The sequence below is a fragment of the Nelumbo nucifera genome, chromosome 8 (genome assembly GCF_055504915.1).
Source record: "Nelumbo nucifera cultivar China Antique chromosome 8, China Antique-T2T, whole genome shotgun sequence".
NCBI classification, from domain to species: Eukaryota; Viridiplantae; Streptophyta; class Magnoliopsida; order Proteales; family Nelumbonaceae; genus Nelumbo; species Nelumbo nucifera.
The window spans coordinates 10,947,230-10,968,296 of NC_142656.1; the positions used below are offsets into that span (position 1 = coordinate 10,947,230).

The window sequence follows — 21,067 nt, forward strand, 5'->3', positions numbered from 1 at the left end:
ATCAGATTTTAAAACCTTGATTTTAAGAGTATAGTTTTGTTTTTGGCTTTTAAGGGTGTGATTCAGAAGCCCAGCTACATATAGTATAAAATTTATAAAATATCATAGTTTCTTATCCATGATAAAATAGAGTGGATTCATTCACGTCGACAGTGACACAGATTCAACCACACTATACTTTAACATGCCAACCCATGGAATGGGGTTAGTTGTTGAGTTGAGATTGACTCCATACAAGCTCGCATCAGCCTTTTTTTTAATTTAATTATATTATAGGGGTTGTTTGGTATTGATGGCGTTTATTATATAAACATTTTGTATAATTTAAAACGAGATAAAATCTGCTTTAAATGTTTTATACGATTTTTTTACATCTCAGCACCACTAAATGCCATATAAACCAAATAGTAAAAAATGGTCTTGAAAACGAAAAACGTCAAATTTAGTGTTTTTTTATAAACGGTTCATACAAATTTTGAGAGAATAAATAGCTCAACCAAATAAATTTTTAAACATTTTTTGTTAAACGCGTCTACAATGCTGTGCTGACACCATTTCTCCGAAAAACTAAATACCCTACATCGATACCAAACACCATGATCAAGGGCGGAACCAAGTATATTGCCTGCCCCCAACTTGAAGGATCATATTCTTGTTTAACTTGGTCCCCCAAGAGAAAATTCTTGGCTCCGCCACTTACTATGATAGTTTATCGAGCAGAGATTGTCCAAGATCATTCCCAACAGCCAAAGTTTTTCCCGCATTGACCAAATACTACACCCCCAAGTGGAGAATGATATTTTAAGATGCAATTTGTTTGGCCTGTGTAAGAGATGGCTACAAATTGCTGTTTCGGCCACCAGTCAAGAGTTGAATTCGTAGGCATAAAATCTAGAAACAAACATGTTCAAAAATGATTAAAGGTCAGTCAGAATGTCAGAAATAGAAGGGACCAGCACAAAGTGGTTTGCTACAACGAATTTTCAATGACCAAAAAGCAACACAATTTGTTCTATATCCATCCGTATTTCCACCTATACAGTACTCCATTATTTTCCCATAAATCAGGGGTCAATTGGATTTGGAGTCCATTTCCTTTTCAACTGTTTGGTTGAATGAAATCGGAACCTGATTCTTATATTACGATAAACCATTTCAATTCAGATTCCAACTACTAACAATAGGGAAGAACCTCAGAACTCAAATCCAGCAAATCTCTGATTCCCACCTCAAAGTTGATAAGGCCTATATCCTCTTGCGTTTTGAATTATTTTTTGGGGTTTTTATTGTTCAGTTCACCCTCATAAATCCTAACTCCACGATACAGTTTGGATAGGTGTCAGCTCGAACTTGATGCTAATTCATGAGCGGGTATGGGTGTTATAGGTGGAGATATTTATAATTTTGAACTGTTGTAGGTTTGTATTTTAATTCAGAATTTTGAGGTGGAGTGCAGTTTACTTATCCCATATTTTTTTGGAGTTAAAATGGTTGAGGAAGCTCTTAATGATAGTTTGATTGACACATAAGCCTACCACAGTCCTAAAGGTTTCTACTGTCACAGTCCCATGTATCAAATATGTATTTTGATGAATACTAATTGATTGAGAACATTTGGAACCAAAAACTGTAAGGAACAACAGATGGCACCCCCTCCAAACCAGTGGATGAAGGTGAACTGTGATGCATCCTCTGGAGGGGTGCGGGCATCGCCTGTGTCATAAGGAACCAGGAAAGGAAGAGCCATTCAGCTGGACTGCTGGAAAGCTCTAAAAGAAGGGCTATATAGAATCTGATTCTCTAAAAGCTGTTTTAACCGTCAATTCAAATAATCAGTCTGATAAAAAATGTTTGGTCAGGGCGCTTTACCCAATCCGAAGTCCTCCATCGTGGTAGGAAGACAAATAGGGTAGTTCATCATTTAGCTTGTGCAGCCCTTTCCCTTAATTGTAATCAGTTGATGGCAAATCATTTCTCTACTTGATTCGGCCCATTTGAGTTCCTCTGTTTTAAAGATATATACCCTCTTTAAAGTTTCTCTTAGCCTATGTTTGGTTTGAAGGATTCCCTACCTTTTCCTTCAAACCAAACCTAGTCTTAATGAAAATTTTCATTCTACAAAAAGGTTTATCTAGATAAATGTGATTTGTATCTCCTAATCTGTTCATTATTCAACTTTATTCATCATAAATAAAATAACTGTCTTCTCATTCCTCCCAAGCTTCCAAAAGTTCTCCTCAACACTGTCCAACGCGATTCTTCGCATTACAAGAGACAAGAGCCACCCACCCAAACTCACAGTCGGTCAGCGTTGGCCGAGTCAACAAGCCGCCCACGGCCCACACTGTTCAAGTTTATCATACGCACCCCGAGTCTTGACCGCGTTGCTTCAACCCCATGCCCACACGGCCACGGCAACACCTTCCCAGAAGGCATAGCCTTCTAAAACATACATATAAAGAGAGAGATAAACAGCTTCCCCACTCCAGTTCGTCTCTTTGAGTCTTCTTGAGACATCATTGTTCTGTTAATTTGAATTCCTTCGTTTTTGTCGTATATCTCCACTTCTTGTTCTTTTCTTTTCCTGTGATTCCATTCAAAAATGAATTCCATCAGATTCTACGCTCTACCGATCGTCGGTCTCTTCTTGATGGCACTTTTGAGTGTAAGCCAAGGCCAGGGCATCGCTCCTTCACCCGCGCCGGAGGGTTTTCCGGCTAACGGCGGTAATATATTTCATCATTATTAGTAATTAATCTCTCAATTGCTTGCTTTCATTCTTCTTATGTGCGTAGTTGTTGTAAGCCCAGCTTTCATTCACTCACGTATTGTCTCATCTTCTGTGCAGGCAAGGCAATTGATCAAGGGATTGCGTGCATACTTCTACTTCTTGCCCTTGTCATCACCTATACCTTACATTAATTTTCTTTTCTCTTCTACCTCGATTTTTTTTTTATTTAATCAATCGTGCGTTTCTCTTAATATTCACATCCAGAGAGATTCATTATTTTTGTATATGTAATGTACCACAGATTGGAATATTATTTATTTCATTTCACATAGCTCAGATTGGAACTTCTTCTTCTTCTTCTTTTCATAAATCAGAGAGAGTTTGACCGTAGCAAAGCGAACAGTTTGGCAACAGTTCCTGACAAACACCCTCCACACACGATCAGGGATTCCAGAGAAAAAGAAAAGGGATAAATGGACTGTATTCCCCCTCAGAAATCTGAAATTACAGTCACTAGAAAGAAAAGTCATTTAAAGCATGTTTAGACCAATTAAATTGCACTAATAGAGGCTAAAAAATTTCAATCACCGATCACAAACGAATAACCGGGAAGACAATTTCTCCAAAAAGGTAATTCAAATATTTCAATCACCGATCACAAACCCATCAAACTGAAGAGGTTCAGTTTTGAAGAGTATTTCAAATCCAGTTGATTCTTGGGTCAATAGTGTTGATCGCATTGTGCGCAGCATCAGCAGAGATTATCTAGAATTACTTGGAGTATTGTGGAAATGGTTGTGCTTTTCATGCGCTCTGCAATGGTGATGGGGAGGAGTAAGTTCGGCCTCCCTCTTCTCTTTTTTATTTTGGGAAAAAAACTCAAACCCAAGCCAAATAGATGTAAGCTGTAAAAGTTGAAAATAGTTGGAGTTATTCAAATTAGATCTAACCTGACGTCGTTAGACAAACGCCGTAACCAATCGTTTCTCATTTAAACGCATTGGGACAAGCAATTCTAACGTGGATTTATAGATCCAGCTGGCCCAATAAAAATCTTGGGACGGATGCTTTCGTCCATCGTTGAATGAGCGAAAGTGAACTCAAAACCTATTGATTGTAAGGCACATTTTTCGCAACCATCTGAAAACAATTAAGTGATTAAACTAAGGCTGCGTTTGGTTGCAATGCAAATGTAAATATGTATATTGCATATTTACCCTCTTCTTTTCGTTTCATGGATGTAAATACGGTTCAGATTTTAAATCATTTTTGCACTTATCTTGTTTCCAATTGCCTTATACTCCAATGCCTTAACTTTGGTTAAAAAGTTGATTATCAAAAGAATACAAAATTGTATCTAAAAATTGGGTTCAACTATGATATGAAAAAGATATGATATCCGAAAAATAACAAACCAATAAATTGAAATCATAAACGTGATAGCAAATAAGGTGTTATTTATCAAAATTCATGGGTGGGTAAGGGTGCCAATGGACCGGTTTTGGATTGGACCCCATCCAGTCCAAAATCAATTTTGGACGGATTGGATGGACCAATAAGACATATTGGATTGGACCAACCCGGTCCAAAATATTTATTAGATTGGATTGGACCTGGTCCACCCGTAATAACTTTATATTGGATTGGGTTGGATTAAGCCAATATTTGGTCATTGATATAAGATAAGAATATAGGTGTCAATGGACCAGGTTTGGGTTGAAACCAATTTAAATCAAAACAAATTTGAACAGATTGGATGGCTTAGACATTGAATTGGACCAGTCCAAAATGGCCCAAAACATTTATTAGACTGGATTGGACCTAGTCATTTATAATGGACTCACATTGGACTGGATCAGAATGGACCAAATCCAGTCCAATTGACACCCCTATGGGTGGGTTTTAATTGGTCAAAACTCTTTCCATACTGCATGCCATATCTTTTCAACATCATAGATTTCCCCTCTCTTTTCAGAATACAAAAATGTCAGAAAAATACATTTTTTACATGTCAAGCAAACGCTCACAAACACAATACCCCAATTCAACGTTTGTATTACAAACAAATGGAGCCTAAATGACCTATTGTCTTCATGAAAGTCTTCTCCACGGACAAATAAATTGACCGATTGATGCTATTTTTATAGCTCCTTTTTCTTAAAAATGGCTCATTAATGGCTAAAGTTGAAAAGTTGGATAAATTACTATACCTACGAATATTTTATTAGTTAATTATTTTAAGGATTTTTGGACTGCAATCCCCCTTGAATTTTTTTTTTCAGCCCCCCACCCCTATAAACCACATCCTGCCCGTGAATTTGACATCAATCCACGGGCAGGATTCAGTCCACCCCTAGGAAATCCTAGCTCCACCTAAGGGCGGACTGAATTATAAAAACCCTATTATTTTATTCACTAAAGTGGAAATGGGCCTCCCATCCAGCCACTTAATTCATTATCAATCAAGTATTATAATATCACTAAACAATATACATCATAGGACTTTTTTTGTATAAACTATAAATGTTTAGTCATTCCATTCATATATAACTAATATAAAAAATAAACCAAGTTTTAACCCTTAGTATTATTAAGGATTAATTGATTAAAATACCGATATTATAGGATATATTGTATTTGTATTAAGGTTTTTAAAACCGATCTGGTCAATGAACCAATCAGGGGTCCAGTTCTTGGGTTGAACGGTCCGGTTGTTCAAACCGAACGGATGGCTCATTTTGACAAAAAAATAAAAAAATAAAACCAGCCAAACCGTTGAACAATTCGAATGCCCGAGTCAATGGTTTTCTGACCAAATCAATGTTTTGGGGAAATAACAGTTCTGGGGTAAAATGGAACTAGTCACCTGACAAGTTCCCGATTTTCCAGTCCAACCGTTCAGTCCGGTCCGATTTGGAAAACCATGATTTGTATGATATACTCAAATATATTTAAATACACTTACACAATTTTTTTAAAACAATTAAAACTTTAAGATGATGAATGAGATCCTTTAATACCTATAAAATAAAAAAAGTAAAAGAAAAATAAAAAATACAACATATCAGCCAAAAGGATACGCACCCATACTCACATATCAACATTTTAATCCTTAGTATAAAAACGAGAGGCAGTGGAAGGAGGAAGTTTTAAGTCCAACATATTTATTGTCTACTTTTTTATATATAAAAATTAAGTCATGGTTTATTTGTTATTTTAGTCAAAGGCGCCTGTGGACAACAAAATCAAAGGGAAACCTATAAAGTAAGGCTGCAACTTGGGCCGGGTTGGCCCAAAACCAACCCGAAAAAGTTGGGTTGGGTCGAGTCGATGTTCTAGTTACGATTAGTATTGAAATTCATGAACCTGACTTTACTTTGGGTTGACCCCTTAACCTGACCCAACCTGAACTCGACTCTATAGTATATGTCATATATAAATATATGTTATATGTAATATATAACATACATTGGTTTGTTTAGATGGATGATATTTGTATAGCCCCCACTACATGGTATCATGTATTTCTTTTAAGATAACCACTTCACTTAATCCTAATCATAAAGATTAAAACCTTAATAACATTATTTTATGTTTTTTTGAAAATTTTATTCTTCATCTCCTTTATGTTGTTTGCTGCCCAAGAATGATCTATCGTAAGTCATAACTCATAATAAACTATAGTCATTTATAATACTTGTTTTTCTGAATTTTGTACTAAAAGAACAAAAAAATAAAATAACGTCAACAAACAAATACTAATGAAACATAGGATTAATATATATAGTGAAAGTTGAGTTAAGATGTAAAATTGAAAAATTCTATGAGATTTTAAAGGATGGGAAGAAGGTTGGGTTGGGTCCAACCCGAGCCCAACCCAACTCGAAATTGACTTCGGGTTGGGTTGGGTTAGGTTAGGGTTGAAGGAATTTAGTTAGGGTTAGGATTAGGATTGGATTGGTCGGGATGAAGGTCAAATTGGGTTAGGGTTGGGATTTAAAACTTAGGGTTGGATAAAACCCGACCTGCAGCCACCGGATTATAGCATGGTACAATAAATGTGCCCTCGTTGTACCTGCAATGAGATGCAATCCTAAGCTGCCACGTGTTGTACCAAGAAGATGGGGGATGACGATCGGATGGTTCCCACAGTAAAGGGAAAGAGCTGGAGTTGATCGTTCGCGGTATTATTGGCCAAGGAGACCAATTAATGTTGGGGAATGAAAACAGAAAAAAGGGTTGCTATCATGGGCAGAAGAGTAAACAAAGGAAGGTGAAACGAAGGTGGTGAGCTTCAGCCTTCAGCCACAAAGCATAGGGGTGGCTCTGTTGGTGTGTTAGGTAGATGGTTCTTTCCTGCAAATACGGGAATTTGAATCTTGCTAGTTGCTACCAATCAAATTTTGGTGGAGGTGGGGGGATACAGAAGTATGTGGACGTTCCCAATGCATGGCTGTAAAGTCTGTTGGAACGGGTTTTGCATTGATTGAAACCAATTCGGGGGTATAAGTGTAGTAGTACTGTATTATTCAAAACGGGCCTTATAGAGTTCAAGTTATCACCAAATATTTAGGTGTTTGGCATCAATGTTGTTTTCTTATAAAACGGCATCACATATTAGAAATTTAATTTGTCATGATTTTTTGAAAAAATGCCTCTCAGGAAATGGCATTGATTCTAAAGACCGCTTACTGAACCGGTGTACGAGCATAGACTTTGCAAACACTCTCATGATGCTTGATGCTTGATTTTATGGGTTTGTTTTACTCTTGAGCTATTTATTTGCAAAGAAACCTTGACTTGGTCAATGACTTGATGACCTTCATCTGAACCACTAAATTGTTTGACTCAATCAATGGGTTATAGGTCCAATATTATTTTTTCTATTTTATTTGTATTTTTAGCTACTTCTATCGAATTCTCATTTATCACACTTCAATTTGATATGGATGTATACATTTGGCATGCCCTTCTTTGCATTTATTTTTTTTGTAATTTTCTTTATCTTTTATCTTACATATTCATTACTTGATTTATGATCTCGTGACTTAACTCATTTGACCTAGACGATTGAATCTCTCTATCTCATGGAAAAAAAATGGTCCATTTCTAAATCATTTTTCAAAATACCACCCCAAATTCAATGTAATTAGACATAGGTAGATCTGAATTTGATTTATTTGTTTTTAAATTGAATTGAATAATATAATAAACTAAACTAAACTAAAAATGACCAAAATATTATATATTATTATTGAAATAAAAATGACTAATACTGTAATTCATAAACAAAATGAATTGATTCCTTGCATCTTAAACGTATGACATTTTGATACATGCAACATAGATTTTAGCACAAACAGAGTTCACCCATCATTTCTCCTTCCACCCTATTTTATTTATTTGTTTATTTATTCTTGCAAATTTGTAATTCCATCCTCCACCCTCCGTCACGTAAAGAACAGTTTAAGGCAATCACACGTGATAAATGCTCACGTTGCGGGCCGTGGCATCGTGAGACCCTTCGGATCGTCGTCGGCCACGAGAAGCACGCAATATATATTCCATCTAACCAATAACCATACTCCGTAACTCGTAACACGGTGACGAGGCTTATTTTACTTAGGTCACGTAGCCCTAGCAGCACTCATACATATTGCAATGTACGGATGTCGCACGTGGAGTGACTTCCTTCGCGAAAGCGACGTTGTGGAATGCTGCATCAACAGAGCAGGTTATCACCTGACTATCCGATTGGAATCTTTTACTTTGCCGATTCATCATGAAGGCTGGTACATAATGGAGATAAAAGATACCGATCTAACGGATTTGGACGAGTGTCCACCATTGACGTCTACGACAATACGAGATACAGTCATATGCCACAAGTCATGCACGCAACAAGGGAAGTTTTTTTTTTTATGATTTTTTCTAAGATTAGTATTTAGTAGGAAGAATTAAGGAGGCGGTGGCACTCGCACTTTACTATCGTACGCATGGACGGAAGGTTTACTATCGTACGCATGGAGGGAAGGTGAGAAGGTGCGCAACCTTTTTGCCAGCCCATGCCTTGCACTCACAGCATCACAGCGTTCAGCGACCATCATTCTCTTCTATGCGGTTCCTAGTTTCATCTTCTTTGGATAAAGATACCTTTTTTTTTTTTTATTTATCTCCTCAAAGGGTATCTGGGTATGTATACATTTTAACTTTGTTATTATGTCTGTAAGTATTTTCTTCTATTGGATGATATCGAAACACGTATAGCTTAAACAAATTTACCCATGTTTATTTTTTATTATTTTTCGTTTTATTTTCTTTGATGGTACATTTGGTTTCTATGAATATGTACATGAGCTTTGAGCTTTGATTGATATGTTGAGTATTTGATCAGATGGATCTTGGTTGTTTAGATGATAGACTGGGTTTCGATTGACGTGGGTGTTCTTAGTTTTCGTAAAGGATTCTATGATAGACAAATTTGAGTTATCTGGTAATACTTCTGAGCCTTTTTGTGTTGAAATATTAATATTTGACGGACTGATTTGTGATCGTTTTCCTTTCCTTTCCTGGTTTTTGTATTAATCAATGGCTTCGGCTTCATGGATGATCAGATGTTTAGTGCGCACTAAAATTGATTTGGGTCTGAAATTTTGATGATGAAGGGGACTTTTGTATTGATAATTTGATGTTGGGTTTGTGGTTAGATGTGAGTTGGAATTAGTCTATGTAACACCTTTTGATTGAAATTTGTTTGAATTGGAATCAGTCCATTCAACATCTTCTGATTGAAGTTGGTTTCTAATAAACAAGTTTTTCTTAACCCAACCATGTAAACATTCGTGATTCTAGTCTGGTCTTTGTTTTGCATAGAACTATTTGAACTTTATCTGATATGTTGATTTTCTCCAGAGTACACTTGTGTGCTAGATTAATGTTTCCTCTAGTATTTGATTTGTCGTGCAATTGTGTCTGTCTATGATAATTTTGTGTCTACAGATATAGAAGAGATTGCCCCTATAGAAGTATGGCCTCTACATATCATTTTCCATAGATCAACCTCTTTAACTCCATAGGTTCAAAATGGGTTCTTTCTGTTGGAAGATGATAAACCTATTTAAAAGTTATTGAATCTGCAAGATTCTTGTATGTTGAATCTGGAAATGCTTTTGACATTGGTTTTTAAACTGGATTATGTGGTCTTTACTTCGGGTGATGAAATAGTTGGTGCGTATTTGAAGTGATGTGCACTTTGATCTTTCCAATCCTGAAGCTTGAGAGGTGGTTTTTCTTTTCAAGTGTTTAAAATTGTTTTTTTTCCATATCAGCCTCTGTGGCATCTTGAACCTGGAAATGTTTTACTGAGATTTTCACTGAACAACCACTGGATGTTCTCTTTTCTTGATTTGTTCATTGTTTTTGATACTTAGGATTGAATCAATCAATATCATTTGAGATTGGAGTATAAACTTAGAACAAGGTGGTAATCTTTGCATGGGAGAAAAATGCCAGATTTACGAAGTGGAGCTCGCCAGGCCCAGTTGAGATCCAAGCAGGTCAATGATCTCGAAACAACTCCTGCTGTAAATCCAGTGAGAGCAACCCGGCGTGGTACTGGAAGGGGAAATGGCTCAAATGCTCCCATACTAAAGCAACCTCTGGTCGAGCCAGTTAAGCAAGCCATTGCTTCTCCAAGGGCAAGAGCAGTGGGTAGAGGCCGGGGAGCCAAAGGGGCAAAGCCAGAGAAGCCTTCTCAGCCTTTGGGTAGGCCGATAGAGGAGCAGATTGCAACTGGCTTGGATGTAGCAATGAGAGAGGTGGTAGCAGTTCACAATGAGGTGGTGGCAGAGAAGAGCATGGAAAAGTTAGTTGCTGTTGAGGAGGAAGGCAACTCAAGTCCTCTTCCTGAGAGGGTATGTATCTCTGCAGCTTCCTGTGCTGTTGTTTGCATTTTTTTTGGAATCACCTTTCCTAATTACTCTTTGTACACTTTTTCCCCTTCCTGTCCAACATGCTGAGCCACCACTGTTTTATGTTGCTCCACCTGTAAATTTTGCACACTAGACAGATCCTGTTTTTTGGTTTGCTTAGTGGGTTAGACACAGGCCATGGACATTCAATAAAAACCACAGCCATTAAGTTAATTTAATAAATCTTAGAAAATATTACAATACAGGAAATGGTTCAGTACTTGATTAAGGGAAAGTAAAACCATGTGGCTACTGGATATTCGTGTATCTATTTTTTTTTTGATTGAAAACGGTAACTTTCATTAAGAATATTAAATAAACATCTTACACTGTCAACCACTCAGACAAAGAGTGTTGACCCCAAAATAACATCAAGAATTACAGTACAGCCCAAAATAAGTTTTCCCCGAAGGTCCCCTGTTTTGCCAAGCTATCTGCCACAGAGTTTTCCGATCTCCTTACCCATTTGAATGTAACTCCAACTTCCCTTGCCAAGCATATTATTTCCCTTATTTGCTGTCTAAACTTCCATACACCCAACTTCTTTGTTTGCAGCCACCCTATTAACAATTTAGAGTCTCCTTCCACCTCCAAGTTCTGAAACTCCCATTGCTTGGCAAATCTCAGGCCTTGTAGGAGAGCCAAAATTTCAGCTCTCAAAGAGTCTACCACTCCTATGGGACCAGAGTATAGTGCCACCATTCGGCCCTCCCCATCCCTAAAAACACCCCCAGCTCCCGAGGATCCTGGATTACCCATGGAGCTTCCATCCAAATTCAATTTTACCCTTTGCTGTGCTGGTGGTGTCCAAGAGGGCTGAATGACAGATTGCCTGGTTGAAGAGTTTGCTGCTGCTGACCAGCCCTTTTGTATATCATCCACTGAAAAGTCTTTAAATAAATCACTTATTTTCAGCCAATGTATGACTTTAATGGCTACACAATCAATGATTTGTTCTGTTGATTTTTGTGCCCCTTGGAATATTCTGTTGCCATACCTCATTCTTATTTGCCAATAGTACAGTGCATTCATAGGGTTGTTAATATTGGAACTACAACAAAACAAAATAAAAGTAATTTCCCACTAGACAATTTGTTGTTTTCTGTATCATTTTCTGCAAACAATGAGCCTTTCTCTACTTTACAGGTACAACTAGGTAACTCCCCTGTTTACAAGATAGAAAAAAAATTGGGTAAGGGGGGTTTTGGACAAGTTTATCTTGGAAGAAGGATGACTGGTGGCACAGGGCATACGGGACCTGATGCCTTTGAGGTACTGTAGACTTTTCTTCTCTCTTTTATTTTATATTTGTTTGTTTTTCCCTTTCCAAAGCAGGTAGCTCTAAAAATGTAAAAATTAGTTAAGACTTATTTTACTGTGTAGGTGGCCTTGAAGTTTGAGCATCGAAATAGTAAAGGATGCAATCATGGTCCTCCTTATGAGTGGCAAGTTTACAGGTAAGCCAGTGTGTTATGTTTGCTATTATTTATTTATTTTGAAAAATGCCAGTCTTTTGATATGTTTCTGCCTAACTGATGCTTCTAATTTTCTATATCTTTTAATTTCCCTCTTCATGAAGCATGCTTAATGGTTGTTATGGGCTTCCCTTAGTCCATTACAAGGGCTGCCAAGGAGACTACTACATTCTTGTGAGTTGAACCTCTACATTTGCCAAACTGATTATGTGTTATGAAGGGTTTTTTATTGCCTGTTCGTTATTACTGTTGAAAAAGAAATTCCATCTTATTTTTTCTCATGCATTTTATTGATATCTCATATGTGATTTTTGTTGTGGGATTTACTTCTAGGTCATGGACATGCTTGGTCCAAGTTTATGGGATGTTTGGAACTCTAATAATCAGATGTATGACAACGTAGTTCCTTCTCTTAATTCTTATGCTTTTAATTTTCTTTTATGTTATTTGAGCATCCTTGTCTCTTTACAGGTTGTCTGAAGAGATGGTTGCCTGTATAGCAGTGGAGGCAATATCAATACTGCAGAAGCTTCACGGAAGGGGGTAATTCCTATTAGTTTCTGTTATTTACTGTTCTTGATAAGATGGACATGCCATTTTCTTCTGTGTATGCAATTATAGTTTCTTGGGTTTTCCCCAGTTTCGTTCATGGAGATGTGAAGCCAGAGAATTTTCTTCTTGGTCAGCCTGGCACCCCTGATGAAAGGAAGCTCTATTTAGTAGACCTTGGTTTGGGTATAAATTCCTATAGAATCTACATTATAAGTTCCAATAACCTGAATTTCCTTATGTTATTTTTTCTACAAAGCAAGCTGTACAAAGTGTTCCAATTGGATTGTAATTACGCCTATTTCAGCATCTAGATGGAAGGATGCATCATCTGGTCGCCATGTTGATTATGACCAAAGGCCTGATGTTTTCAGGTTGGTAACTTTATATATTGGTTATTGAAGTTCGTGATCTGATGCTTCCATCTATATCTAACGAGTATTCTGTTCTACTTCATTCTCAGGGGCACAGTACGTTATGCAAGTGTGCATGCTCATTTGGGTAGGACAGGGAGCAGAAGGGATGACCTTGAGTCATTGGCATACACCCTGATATTCCTCCTCAGAGGAAAGCTTCCCTGGCAAGGGTTTCTTGTAAGTTATTTTATCCTTTAACTGTATTGTCTTTTGTAACTTAATAATCTATTTTTTTTCTTTAATATATTGTTTGAATGGTCTATCAACATGCAGGGAGATAACAAAAGCTTTCTTGTTTGTAAGAAGAAGATGACAACTTCTCCTAAGATGCTTTGTAGCTTCTGCCCACTCCCATTCCAACAATTTCTTGAAACAGTCACCAATATGAGTTTTGACGAAGAACCAAACTACTCAAAGCTTATTTCCCTTTTTGAACACATGATTGCAACCGATGCATCTCTGCGGCCCATCAAAACTGATGGTGTACTCAAGGTTGCTTTTTTCTGGTCAAAGTTGAATTGTTCACTGTTTAAAGGGAGTGAATGTTCTAATTCTTTCATGCATCACTATAGGTGGGACAGAAAAGAGGAAGGATACTGGTTGATTTGGAAGACAGTGGTGAACCTAAAAAGAAAGTCCGGCTGGGTACTCCTGCTACTCAGTGGATCTCAGTCTATAATTCCAGATCTCCAATGAAGCAGAGGTAATTCAAAATTTTGATCAACAATGCTTAATCTCAAATCGCAATGATGGGTGTGAATAAACTGTTTAATTATCAATTTCATTTTCTTTTCAATTTATTATAAAATATGCCTGGAATGCACTTCTAGTGAATTTTGAATACAAATTAAAACAAGACTGCATATTTCAGTGTACTTTTTTTGAACTATATTAAATGACATCCTTTATGATTGATTGATATGGTCATCATGTTACATTTTCCATTACTGGAAAGTACCAAAGACTTTTTTTTCTTTTTTCTTTCTATTTATGGTAGTTGTTACTTCTGGTATTTCCACCATGGAATCCCCTTTTTCCATGGACTTGTTGACCCACAGGAAGACACATTACATATTTAGTTTGGTGCCCCTGACTCAAGTAAATTTCCTATTATGTTTGATTTTTCTTGCAGTTTTATTGGGAGGTTTTCTCTTACACCTTAGAGAACTTTTGTTTTGGAATGTCTAATCAACCAATTGAGCAATGTGCCTTAGCCCAAAAAGTGAATGGGTTGCAACACAAGGACCTCCACATTTCACATGGGAAATAAGGATGCGAAATTTGAGAACCCTGAATTATATTTTATACCTTTTTCCTTCTCTCTGAACTTATGGAGCAGGTTCTGAGATATCAATATATTTCTTATGCTTATACTGAAATCAAAATAGTGAAAAGAAAATCCAGGAACTAGGACACGATCCCTTTTTTTTTTTTTCAAAATTCTTAAGTTCCCTTTGCTGGAAGTGATATGTGCTTTGGCACCACAGGTATCACTATAATGTGATGGACTCGAGACTTTGCCAGCATGTGGAGAAGGGGAAGGAAGATGGCTTGTATGTTAGCTGTATAGCATCTTCAGCAAACCTGTGGGCTATCATTATGGATGCAGGGACAGGATTCACGTCTCAGGTTTATGACCTTTCTCCCATTTTCCTGCACAAGGTAAGTATTGCAGGAGCTTATGACATGTATCTTTTGAGATATCATTTTGTTAACTTTTCTGGTATCTCTGGTTCTCAGAAAATAATTTTCTTCTTGGCATCTTGGTCAGGACTGGATTATGGAACAGTGGGATAAGAATTACTATATCAGTTCAGTGGCTGGAGCAACTAATGGCAGTGCCGTGGTGGTAATGTCCAAGGGTGAGTCTTTGCATTTGCATTTCTGATTTCTAAGCGCCTATAATTTTTTTTTCATTTCATGTAAGTTTTTCAAGTGGCAAAAATTGGGAGTTCCCAGATTGCCAGGACTGATTTTACAGGCACCTTTAGGCTTTATCAGGCCTGAATTTTAGTCCTACATCAGATTAAATTTATTGGTGCTGAAGATGAGAAGGGTTTAATTATTTTAAATGGATATCGCGATTAAGATATTCAATGGAAAATAATTCAAATTTTATTGATAAGAATATAGGGGTAAAAAGTAAAAGTAAAAGACTGAGTTCATCTATGGTCATTGTTCGTTGCTTTGTTCTTTATCTTCAGAGTTTCTCAGAGATCTATGCAGCTATAGTTTCTCTGTTAAATCCTCTTGAGAACTCCAAATTCTTGATTAAACAGATAGAGAAATGGCATGTTGAACCTTAAATATGTGATGTGCAGAGGGCAATTCACTAAATAGTGCTGTGAAATTAATCTCTGTTGATGCTTGTCGTTAAATTCACATATTTGTTCCAATGATTGAGTTTTCTATGCTGAAAATAAACTTGGCAGTATTTTCTGTTTCATGTTTCTTAATTTCTAAATTATTGGTTATTGGAGAAGACAGAGCGTGATGCTCTCTCTCACCTGCCCTCCCAAATGGACTCTGGTCATTGAAGATTTTATTAATTCAAATGAAGAAATGCCACCGTCATTCGAGTGTGCATCCACCAGAGTGCAAATGTAGTTTTTTCACGACTAGTTTGCTTATTGGAATTGAAATTTGTAACTTCCATCTTTTGATAGAAATTGATGGTAAAATGTCATGGCTTATGGCTTATATGTCACTAAGCCTTATTCAAATGATATGGGGTCGATTATCCATGACAATGATAGTTGGCAAAATTTTTAATGCCAGCTGCCGCCCTGACGCAACCCTTCTTTTTATCTGGGCTTGGGACTGGCAATGTAATACAAGCACACATTGACAGAGTTGTCATATATGTTTGTATTTATATGGGTCATGGTTGAACATCATATATGTTTTTTTAATCAAAATTAAAAATATAGTTTATTAGATTTTCTGAAATTTTATACACTTTTGACTTTTGAGCTTACACTCCTTATAACTCACCTTAAACCTACACATACGTTGCATGCGATCAACTGATTCTACCAGTTCAACATTCATGCATGGAATAGGTTGCCTTTCTCATCAAATCTTTATCAATGGGCTAGGCTTCAGATCAGAAAAAAGAAGCAAGAGTAGGGAGAACAACATTGCACTAATCCATCCGAAGTGTATGGGAAAGAGACATTGCAAGCAACAGGGAAAGAGAGGAATTTGATGATTGATTAATCATTTTTTTTTTTTTTTAGTTTGATGGTTGATTTTTCATTCATTCTAACTTGAAATGCACTGTCTTTGACCAGTGAAAACATTAGTTGTTTTCTGCGGGTCAACAAATCATAGTCTTGAACTTCTTAAGAATTGTTCACATCATTGGATGTCCATCTCCTTGATCTAAACCCCTTCCATGTAGGAGCAAAGGATTAACTTGCTTATTTGACAATTAAATTGAACTTCAATCTGAAAATTCATTCTCTAGGGAGAAAAAGGTAAAGACTTGTTCTGTGGGGAGAAAAAAAAGAGTACTCTTGAATGACCTGGAAAATATGTATCAATTTAGTTGTGAGATTCCTGTTTAGAGTATTATGTTTGTTTTACACAATGCAGATGACTTCAAATTATTTTAGTTTGTATCATTTGCCCCAGTTGGTTGCATTTTATGAGCTTATGTCAATTTGTAAACGTTTTTTTTTTTTTTTTTCATTTTTGAGAGGATATTCAGGCAATGAAGCCACCAATTTAGAGAAAAATGGAATGCAACACAACGATTTTATACATTTGGAATTTTACTTAAATATGGTTATCTCCCTCTAATGTGTTTTTAGCATATTTATTAACATCACTACAGAAAGAGTAACCTAAATTATTTCAGATGATTAAATGTTGAAAGAAACAATTTTATGGTTACTTAATTGATTTTGATGCAACTGATATGTTTCTTTCCTTAATTTCTACCAAAGGGACACCATACACTCAACAATCGTACAAAGTTAGTGATGTATTTCCTTTCAAATGGATCAATAAGAAATGGAATGAGGGCTTCTTTGTTACTTGCATGGCGACTGCAGGTAGTAAATGGGGTATTGTTATGTCCCGAAATGCAGGTTTCTCAAATCAGGTAACCTATGTTGAAGACTGTTACATTATTTAAGAAGTGAAATGAAGGCTTCTTTGTTATTTGCATGCCACAGTTTCTTAAAGTTAGTAGTTTGACCTCCTCCCTTAGGTTGTTGAACTCGATTTCCTCTATCCAAGTGAGGGAATCCATAGACGATGGGAGAGCGGATACAGGATTACATCAGCTGCTGCAACTACTGATCAAGCTGCATTCATACTCAGTACACCCAAGAGGAAATCACCAGATGTGACACAAGAAACATTGCGCACATCTGCTTTTCCTAGTAATCATGTTAAGGTAGGATTTCTCAGTCATGACTTTGTTTCAAGTATCAAAGTATGTTGGATTTCATTGGAAAGTTAACATTGTCAAACTTGAAACCCACTACATTGGATGTTTTGTGGAAATCCCTGACACTGACAACAATGGTTTTCCAAATCTGAAGAAAATGTCTATTGCAAATTGAGAACACTCTGGTTTTTCTTGCTTTTTTGAAGGGTGCTACTTTCACATATCACTATTCTGACTGTTTGCAAAGATAGCTTTGGGCAGTGTTGTAGAACAACTCTGGTAGCTTTTTGTGATTTCAAGGAATTGATTACATATTTCTCTACTCTGGAAATGCTGCAGGATAAATGGTCAAAAAATCTATATATTGCATCTATTTGTTATGGGAGAACGGTATCTTGAAGTTGGATTTTTTGAAGGGAAAGGTGCATGTAAAATTTAAAGCAGGTATCTTGTCCCTCTTCTGCCAACCTATTTTGTTTTTCTTTATTTTCTTTTCTTTCCTTTTATTTGGAGTGTACATAACCATCCATTTTAAACTCTGTGATGGGTTTGTGTTGACATAAACCCTTCTGGAAAGGCTTATTATTGTATATACAGTCTTACTCTATTGATTGTCTATACCATGAATATAATGTAATTTTTCATTCACTGGTCCTCTGTTCTGCTGATAGCATTTGATTTATAGTTAGCTAGCATGTATGCATGGAACCCCCTTTCAAGAAGACTTTCTGAATGCTGACAGTTCGATTTCAGTATCCTGTTGACATACTGACTACATTGACAGTTGTCTGTTCTTTCATTTTTTTCCTTTTCTTTTTTAGAGGACGAGAGTTTCAGTCTATTTCCAATTCCATGTCTTTGCTGTCTAGCGTAAGATCAGAAAAATGCTACCTATTGCTCAGCCAACACACAGGTTATAGGTCCTGCAACACAAACATCATATATCATTAAATCCTAAACAGATTCATAATCAAGTAGCAGCATCTGCTTCTCTTGCAATTTGTTTTACGTTGACTGTTAAAACAACTGCCAAAAGTTGGGCTGCTTGTTTGAAATGCAAGTGCTGGATTATCTTGAGCCAATGGACAATGTCTTAATGAATTCATCATACAGCTAAACGATGGTGAGCAATGAAAACAGATCAAGAAGCTGTGACAAGCTCCAGTGGGGAATCCATGACATGGTCGAAGAGTGCAGATACAAATATGTACAGTGCAAATACAAGGCTTAGAAATACCATCTACAGGTTTTTCATTTTACATATTTGTATTTGCACTCTTCCCAAACTGAACTTAATAAACTAATTGCATTTTCCCAAATTGACCACTATTTTTAGTGTAGGATTGTTTTATTTATTTTTTGGTAGTGTATTTACGGTCGCTTCCTGATATGTGACATTTGTTTGTAGGCCGAATTCAAACCAGATGCAAAAATTGCATCAGGGTTCATTTGTTTGCAATTATAATTTGCACCCAACGGCCAACACCCTTACCTAATATAAAATTGCAACATCTCTTCTGCACTCACTGGCAGTAGAAATTTTGTATCCCCAAAACTGATGCAAAGTCTTTGTGATGCACTTTACCCATCAAAACAAACTAAATGAATGTAGATCTTGAGACAAGAATTATTCAATTTGTATGGAGAGCCTGCTGTACTTTCATGCATTTGTTTTTCATGGCATGGCAAACAAACGCAGTGTAAGGAAGTTACTTTAGGTAACAAATTCCTCCAACATTGACTGGGTTTCTCCGAGACGTTGAAATGGATACGGCAATTCACTTGTATACTTGTCCATTTAGCTGATTCCTGACAGTGTTAACATAGATGGAGGTATCGCAAGGAAGCGGCTTCGTCTTTTGGTCTGGTTGTGTTAGAGATGCAAATGGTCTTTTTGTGGCTGCAAAATGTGGATATGGCATGGTGAGTTTGGCTTTCCAAGCAAGCAGAAGCATAAAGTTGATGGTTAAATCTAGAGGTCTCAACAATATCAATGGTCTCTCTAGTAACTCGTTGGATTGGTCCTACCCACCAGAATGGCTGGTTAATGATCTGAATGCTGGTTTTGTTTGTTTATCAATTTTGAGCATTAGTAGCTATTGGTAATAGTAGGGTGTCTGCTACTAATGTTGAGTAGTGGTGTCTCAGGTCCAGTGTCGTTAGGTTGTGTTTGGTTGCAGTGCAATTTTATTTGCACTAGTACAAATGAATGAGAGTGCAAATAAAAAAAATGCAAATTCTTGTTTATTTTTGTTTTGGGTTTTAATTTATACTGCTTTTGTCTTAATTTACTTCATTTGTATTGCAATCAAACAAAATAAGCTAAAATTTAAAACAAAATTAGGTCAGAAGTTGAACTCAAATCATTTGCACTGCCAATTTTGCATCATTGCATTTTTTTTTTGCATTGCAACCAAATACAGGCTTAGAGTCTTTCTTTTGCATTTGACTGTTTTCTCTTCTTTTCTTTAAAGAACTGATATTCTTTTCTACCCCAAAAAGTGTCAAGACTTCATGCGGGTAAGTCAATCTGGTTTTAACAGACTGAACATGAGAGATATGATAGGTTACAAACTATAATTGTAATAAGTCGTCATCATCTAAGCCTTATCCCAATTGAATTTGGTCTGCTAGATGAATCCGGGTTCGTTATTCCTCATTCTCTTAGTGCTATATTCATTATTAAATTCATCATCCAAACTTTTATCTCAACTATATGGGATTAGCTACATGAATCTCGTTTCATCATTTTATTCTGTTTATCTATTGATAACCTTCTTGATCTGTCCCTAGCCTTTGTTGTTCTTTCAGCTTGCACCAAGCCATAATAGAAATAAGTGCCATTCAGATCCCTGCCGTACTAAACTGAGAGACTGGTTTGTAGTTGTAGATGCCGAGATTTTACCATTGCACCTAACAATATAAATGGGCCGGGTTTGGCATTACGTAAATTAATATTTCCAAGTTGCAATTTCAACCAGTTCGGATTCAGTGTTGGTTCACCCCCAACCTGAATCCAATCAGAAACCCGATTTGGTTTGGGTCAATGCGGGTTTACTACCTAACCCGACCCACTGACATCTCTACTTACAATGTTTCTGATACAGGAACATTGAGGAGTTACAATTGCGATTCAAGAAAACAGATATGGATGACATTGTATGCTTAGATCCGTGAAAGTTTTTTTCTTTTATTTTTTTGTTAAATGGGAAATGCGGATAGGATTCAGACTCAGACTCAGACTCAGACTCAGACTCAGACTCAGTACAGGTTTTTGATAAGTTGAGGTTCAATGTCTTTCACAGGAGCTCTTATCTGTATTGATTGTTCCAAACTTCCAATACTTTATCTTACTGTGGCATCAAAGTGAAACGTTTCTTGGTATAGAAATTTCAACACTCTGTCTCTCTCCTTCACACATGCATCATGTGCTCTGTACTAGAAAATCATGAAAAATCTAATAACCGACCTCGTCCTTTCTTAGGGAACACTTATTTTTAAATCATGGGAAGACGTTTGAGCCATGA

At 36.7% G+C, this 21,067-nt stretch overlaps 1 protein-coding gene and 1 long non-coding RNA gene across 10 annotated transcripts; both read left to right on the forward strand.

Moving 5' to 3' along the window:
• The first annotated feature begins 2,490 nt into the window (after positions 1-2,490).
• Positions 2,491-3,067, forward strand: LOC104592235 (uncharacterized). The gene is made up of 2 exons (XR_734394.3): positions 2,491-2,726; positions 2,849-3,067. It is a non-coding gene; the product is annotated as an uncharacterized LOC104592235 (long non-coding RNA).
• A 5,637-nt stretch (positions 3,068-8,704) lies between these two features.
• LOC104592236 (casein kinase 1-like protein HD16) lies at positions 8,705-19,175 on the forward strand. Of its 9 annotated transcripts, none has more exons than XM_088892922.1 (18): positions 8,835-8,923; positions 9,956-10,012; positions 10,162-10,644; positions 11,848-11,973; positions 12,085-12,158; positions 12,281-12,350; positions 12,510-12,565; positions 12,648-12,719; positions 12,817-12,911; positions 13,033-13,099; positions 13,189-13,318; positions 13,415-13,633; positions 13,714-13,844; positions 14,629-14,803; positions 14,913-15,003; positions 17,092-17,249; positions 17,358-17,546; positions 17,880-18,188. In XM_088892922.1, exons 3-18 carry the CDS (start codon positions 10,237-10,239, stop codon positions 17,937-17,939), a joined length of 2,121 nt encoding a protein of 706 aa, XP_088749048.1. In that variant the 5' UTR covers positions 8,835-8,923; positions 9,956-10,012; positions 10,162-10,236; the 3' UTR covers positions 17,940-18,188. The 9 variants fall into 9 exon arrangements, with proteins under 9 accessions (XP_010249770.1, XP_088749049.1, XP_088749048.1 ...); XM_088892918.1 differs by lacking the exons at positions 8,835-8,923; positions 9,956-10,012 and adding exons at positions 9,058-9,224; positions 18,654-19,175 and having other exon boundaries at positions 10,244-10,644; positions 17,880-17,984; XM_088892919.1 differs by lacking the exons at positions 8,835-8,923; positions 9,956-10,012 and adding exons at positions 9,058-9,224; positions 18,949-19,175 and having other exon boundaries at positions 10,244-10,644; positions 17,880-17,984.
• Positions 19,176-21,067: the final 1,892 nt, after the last annotated feature.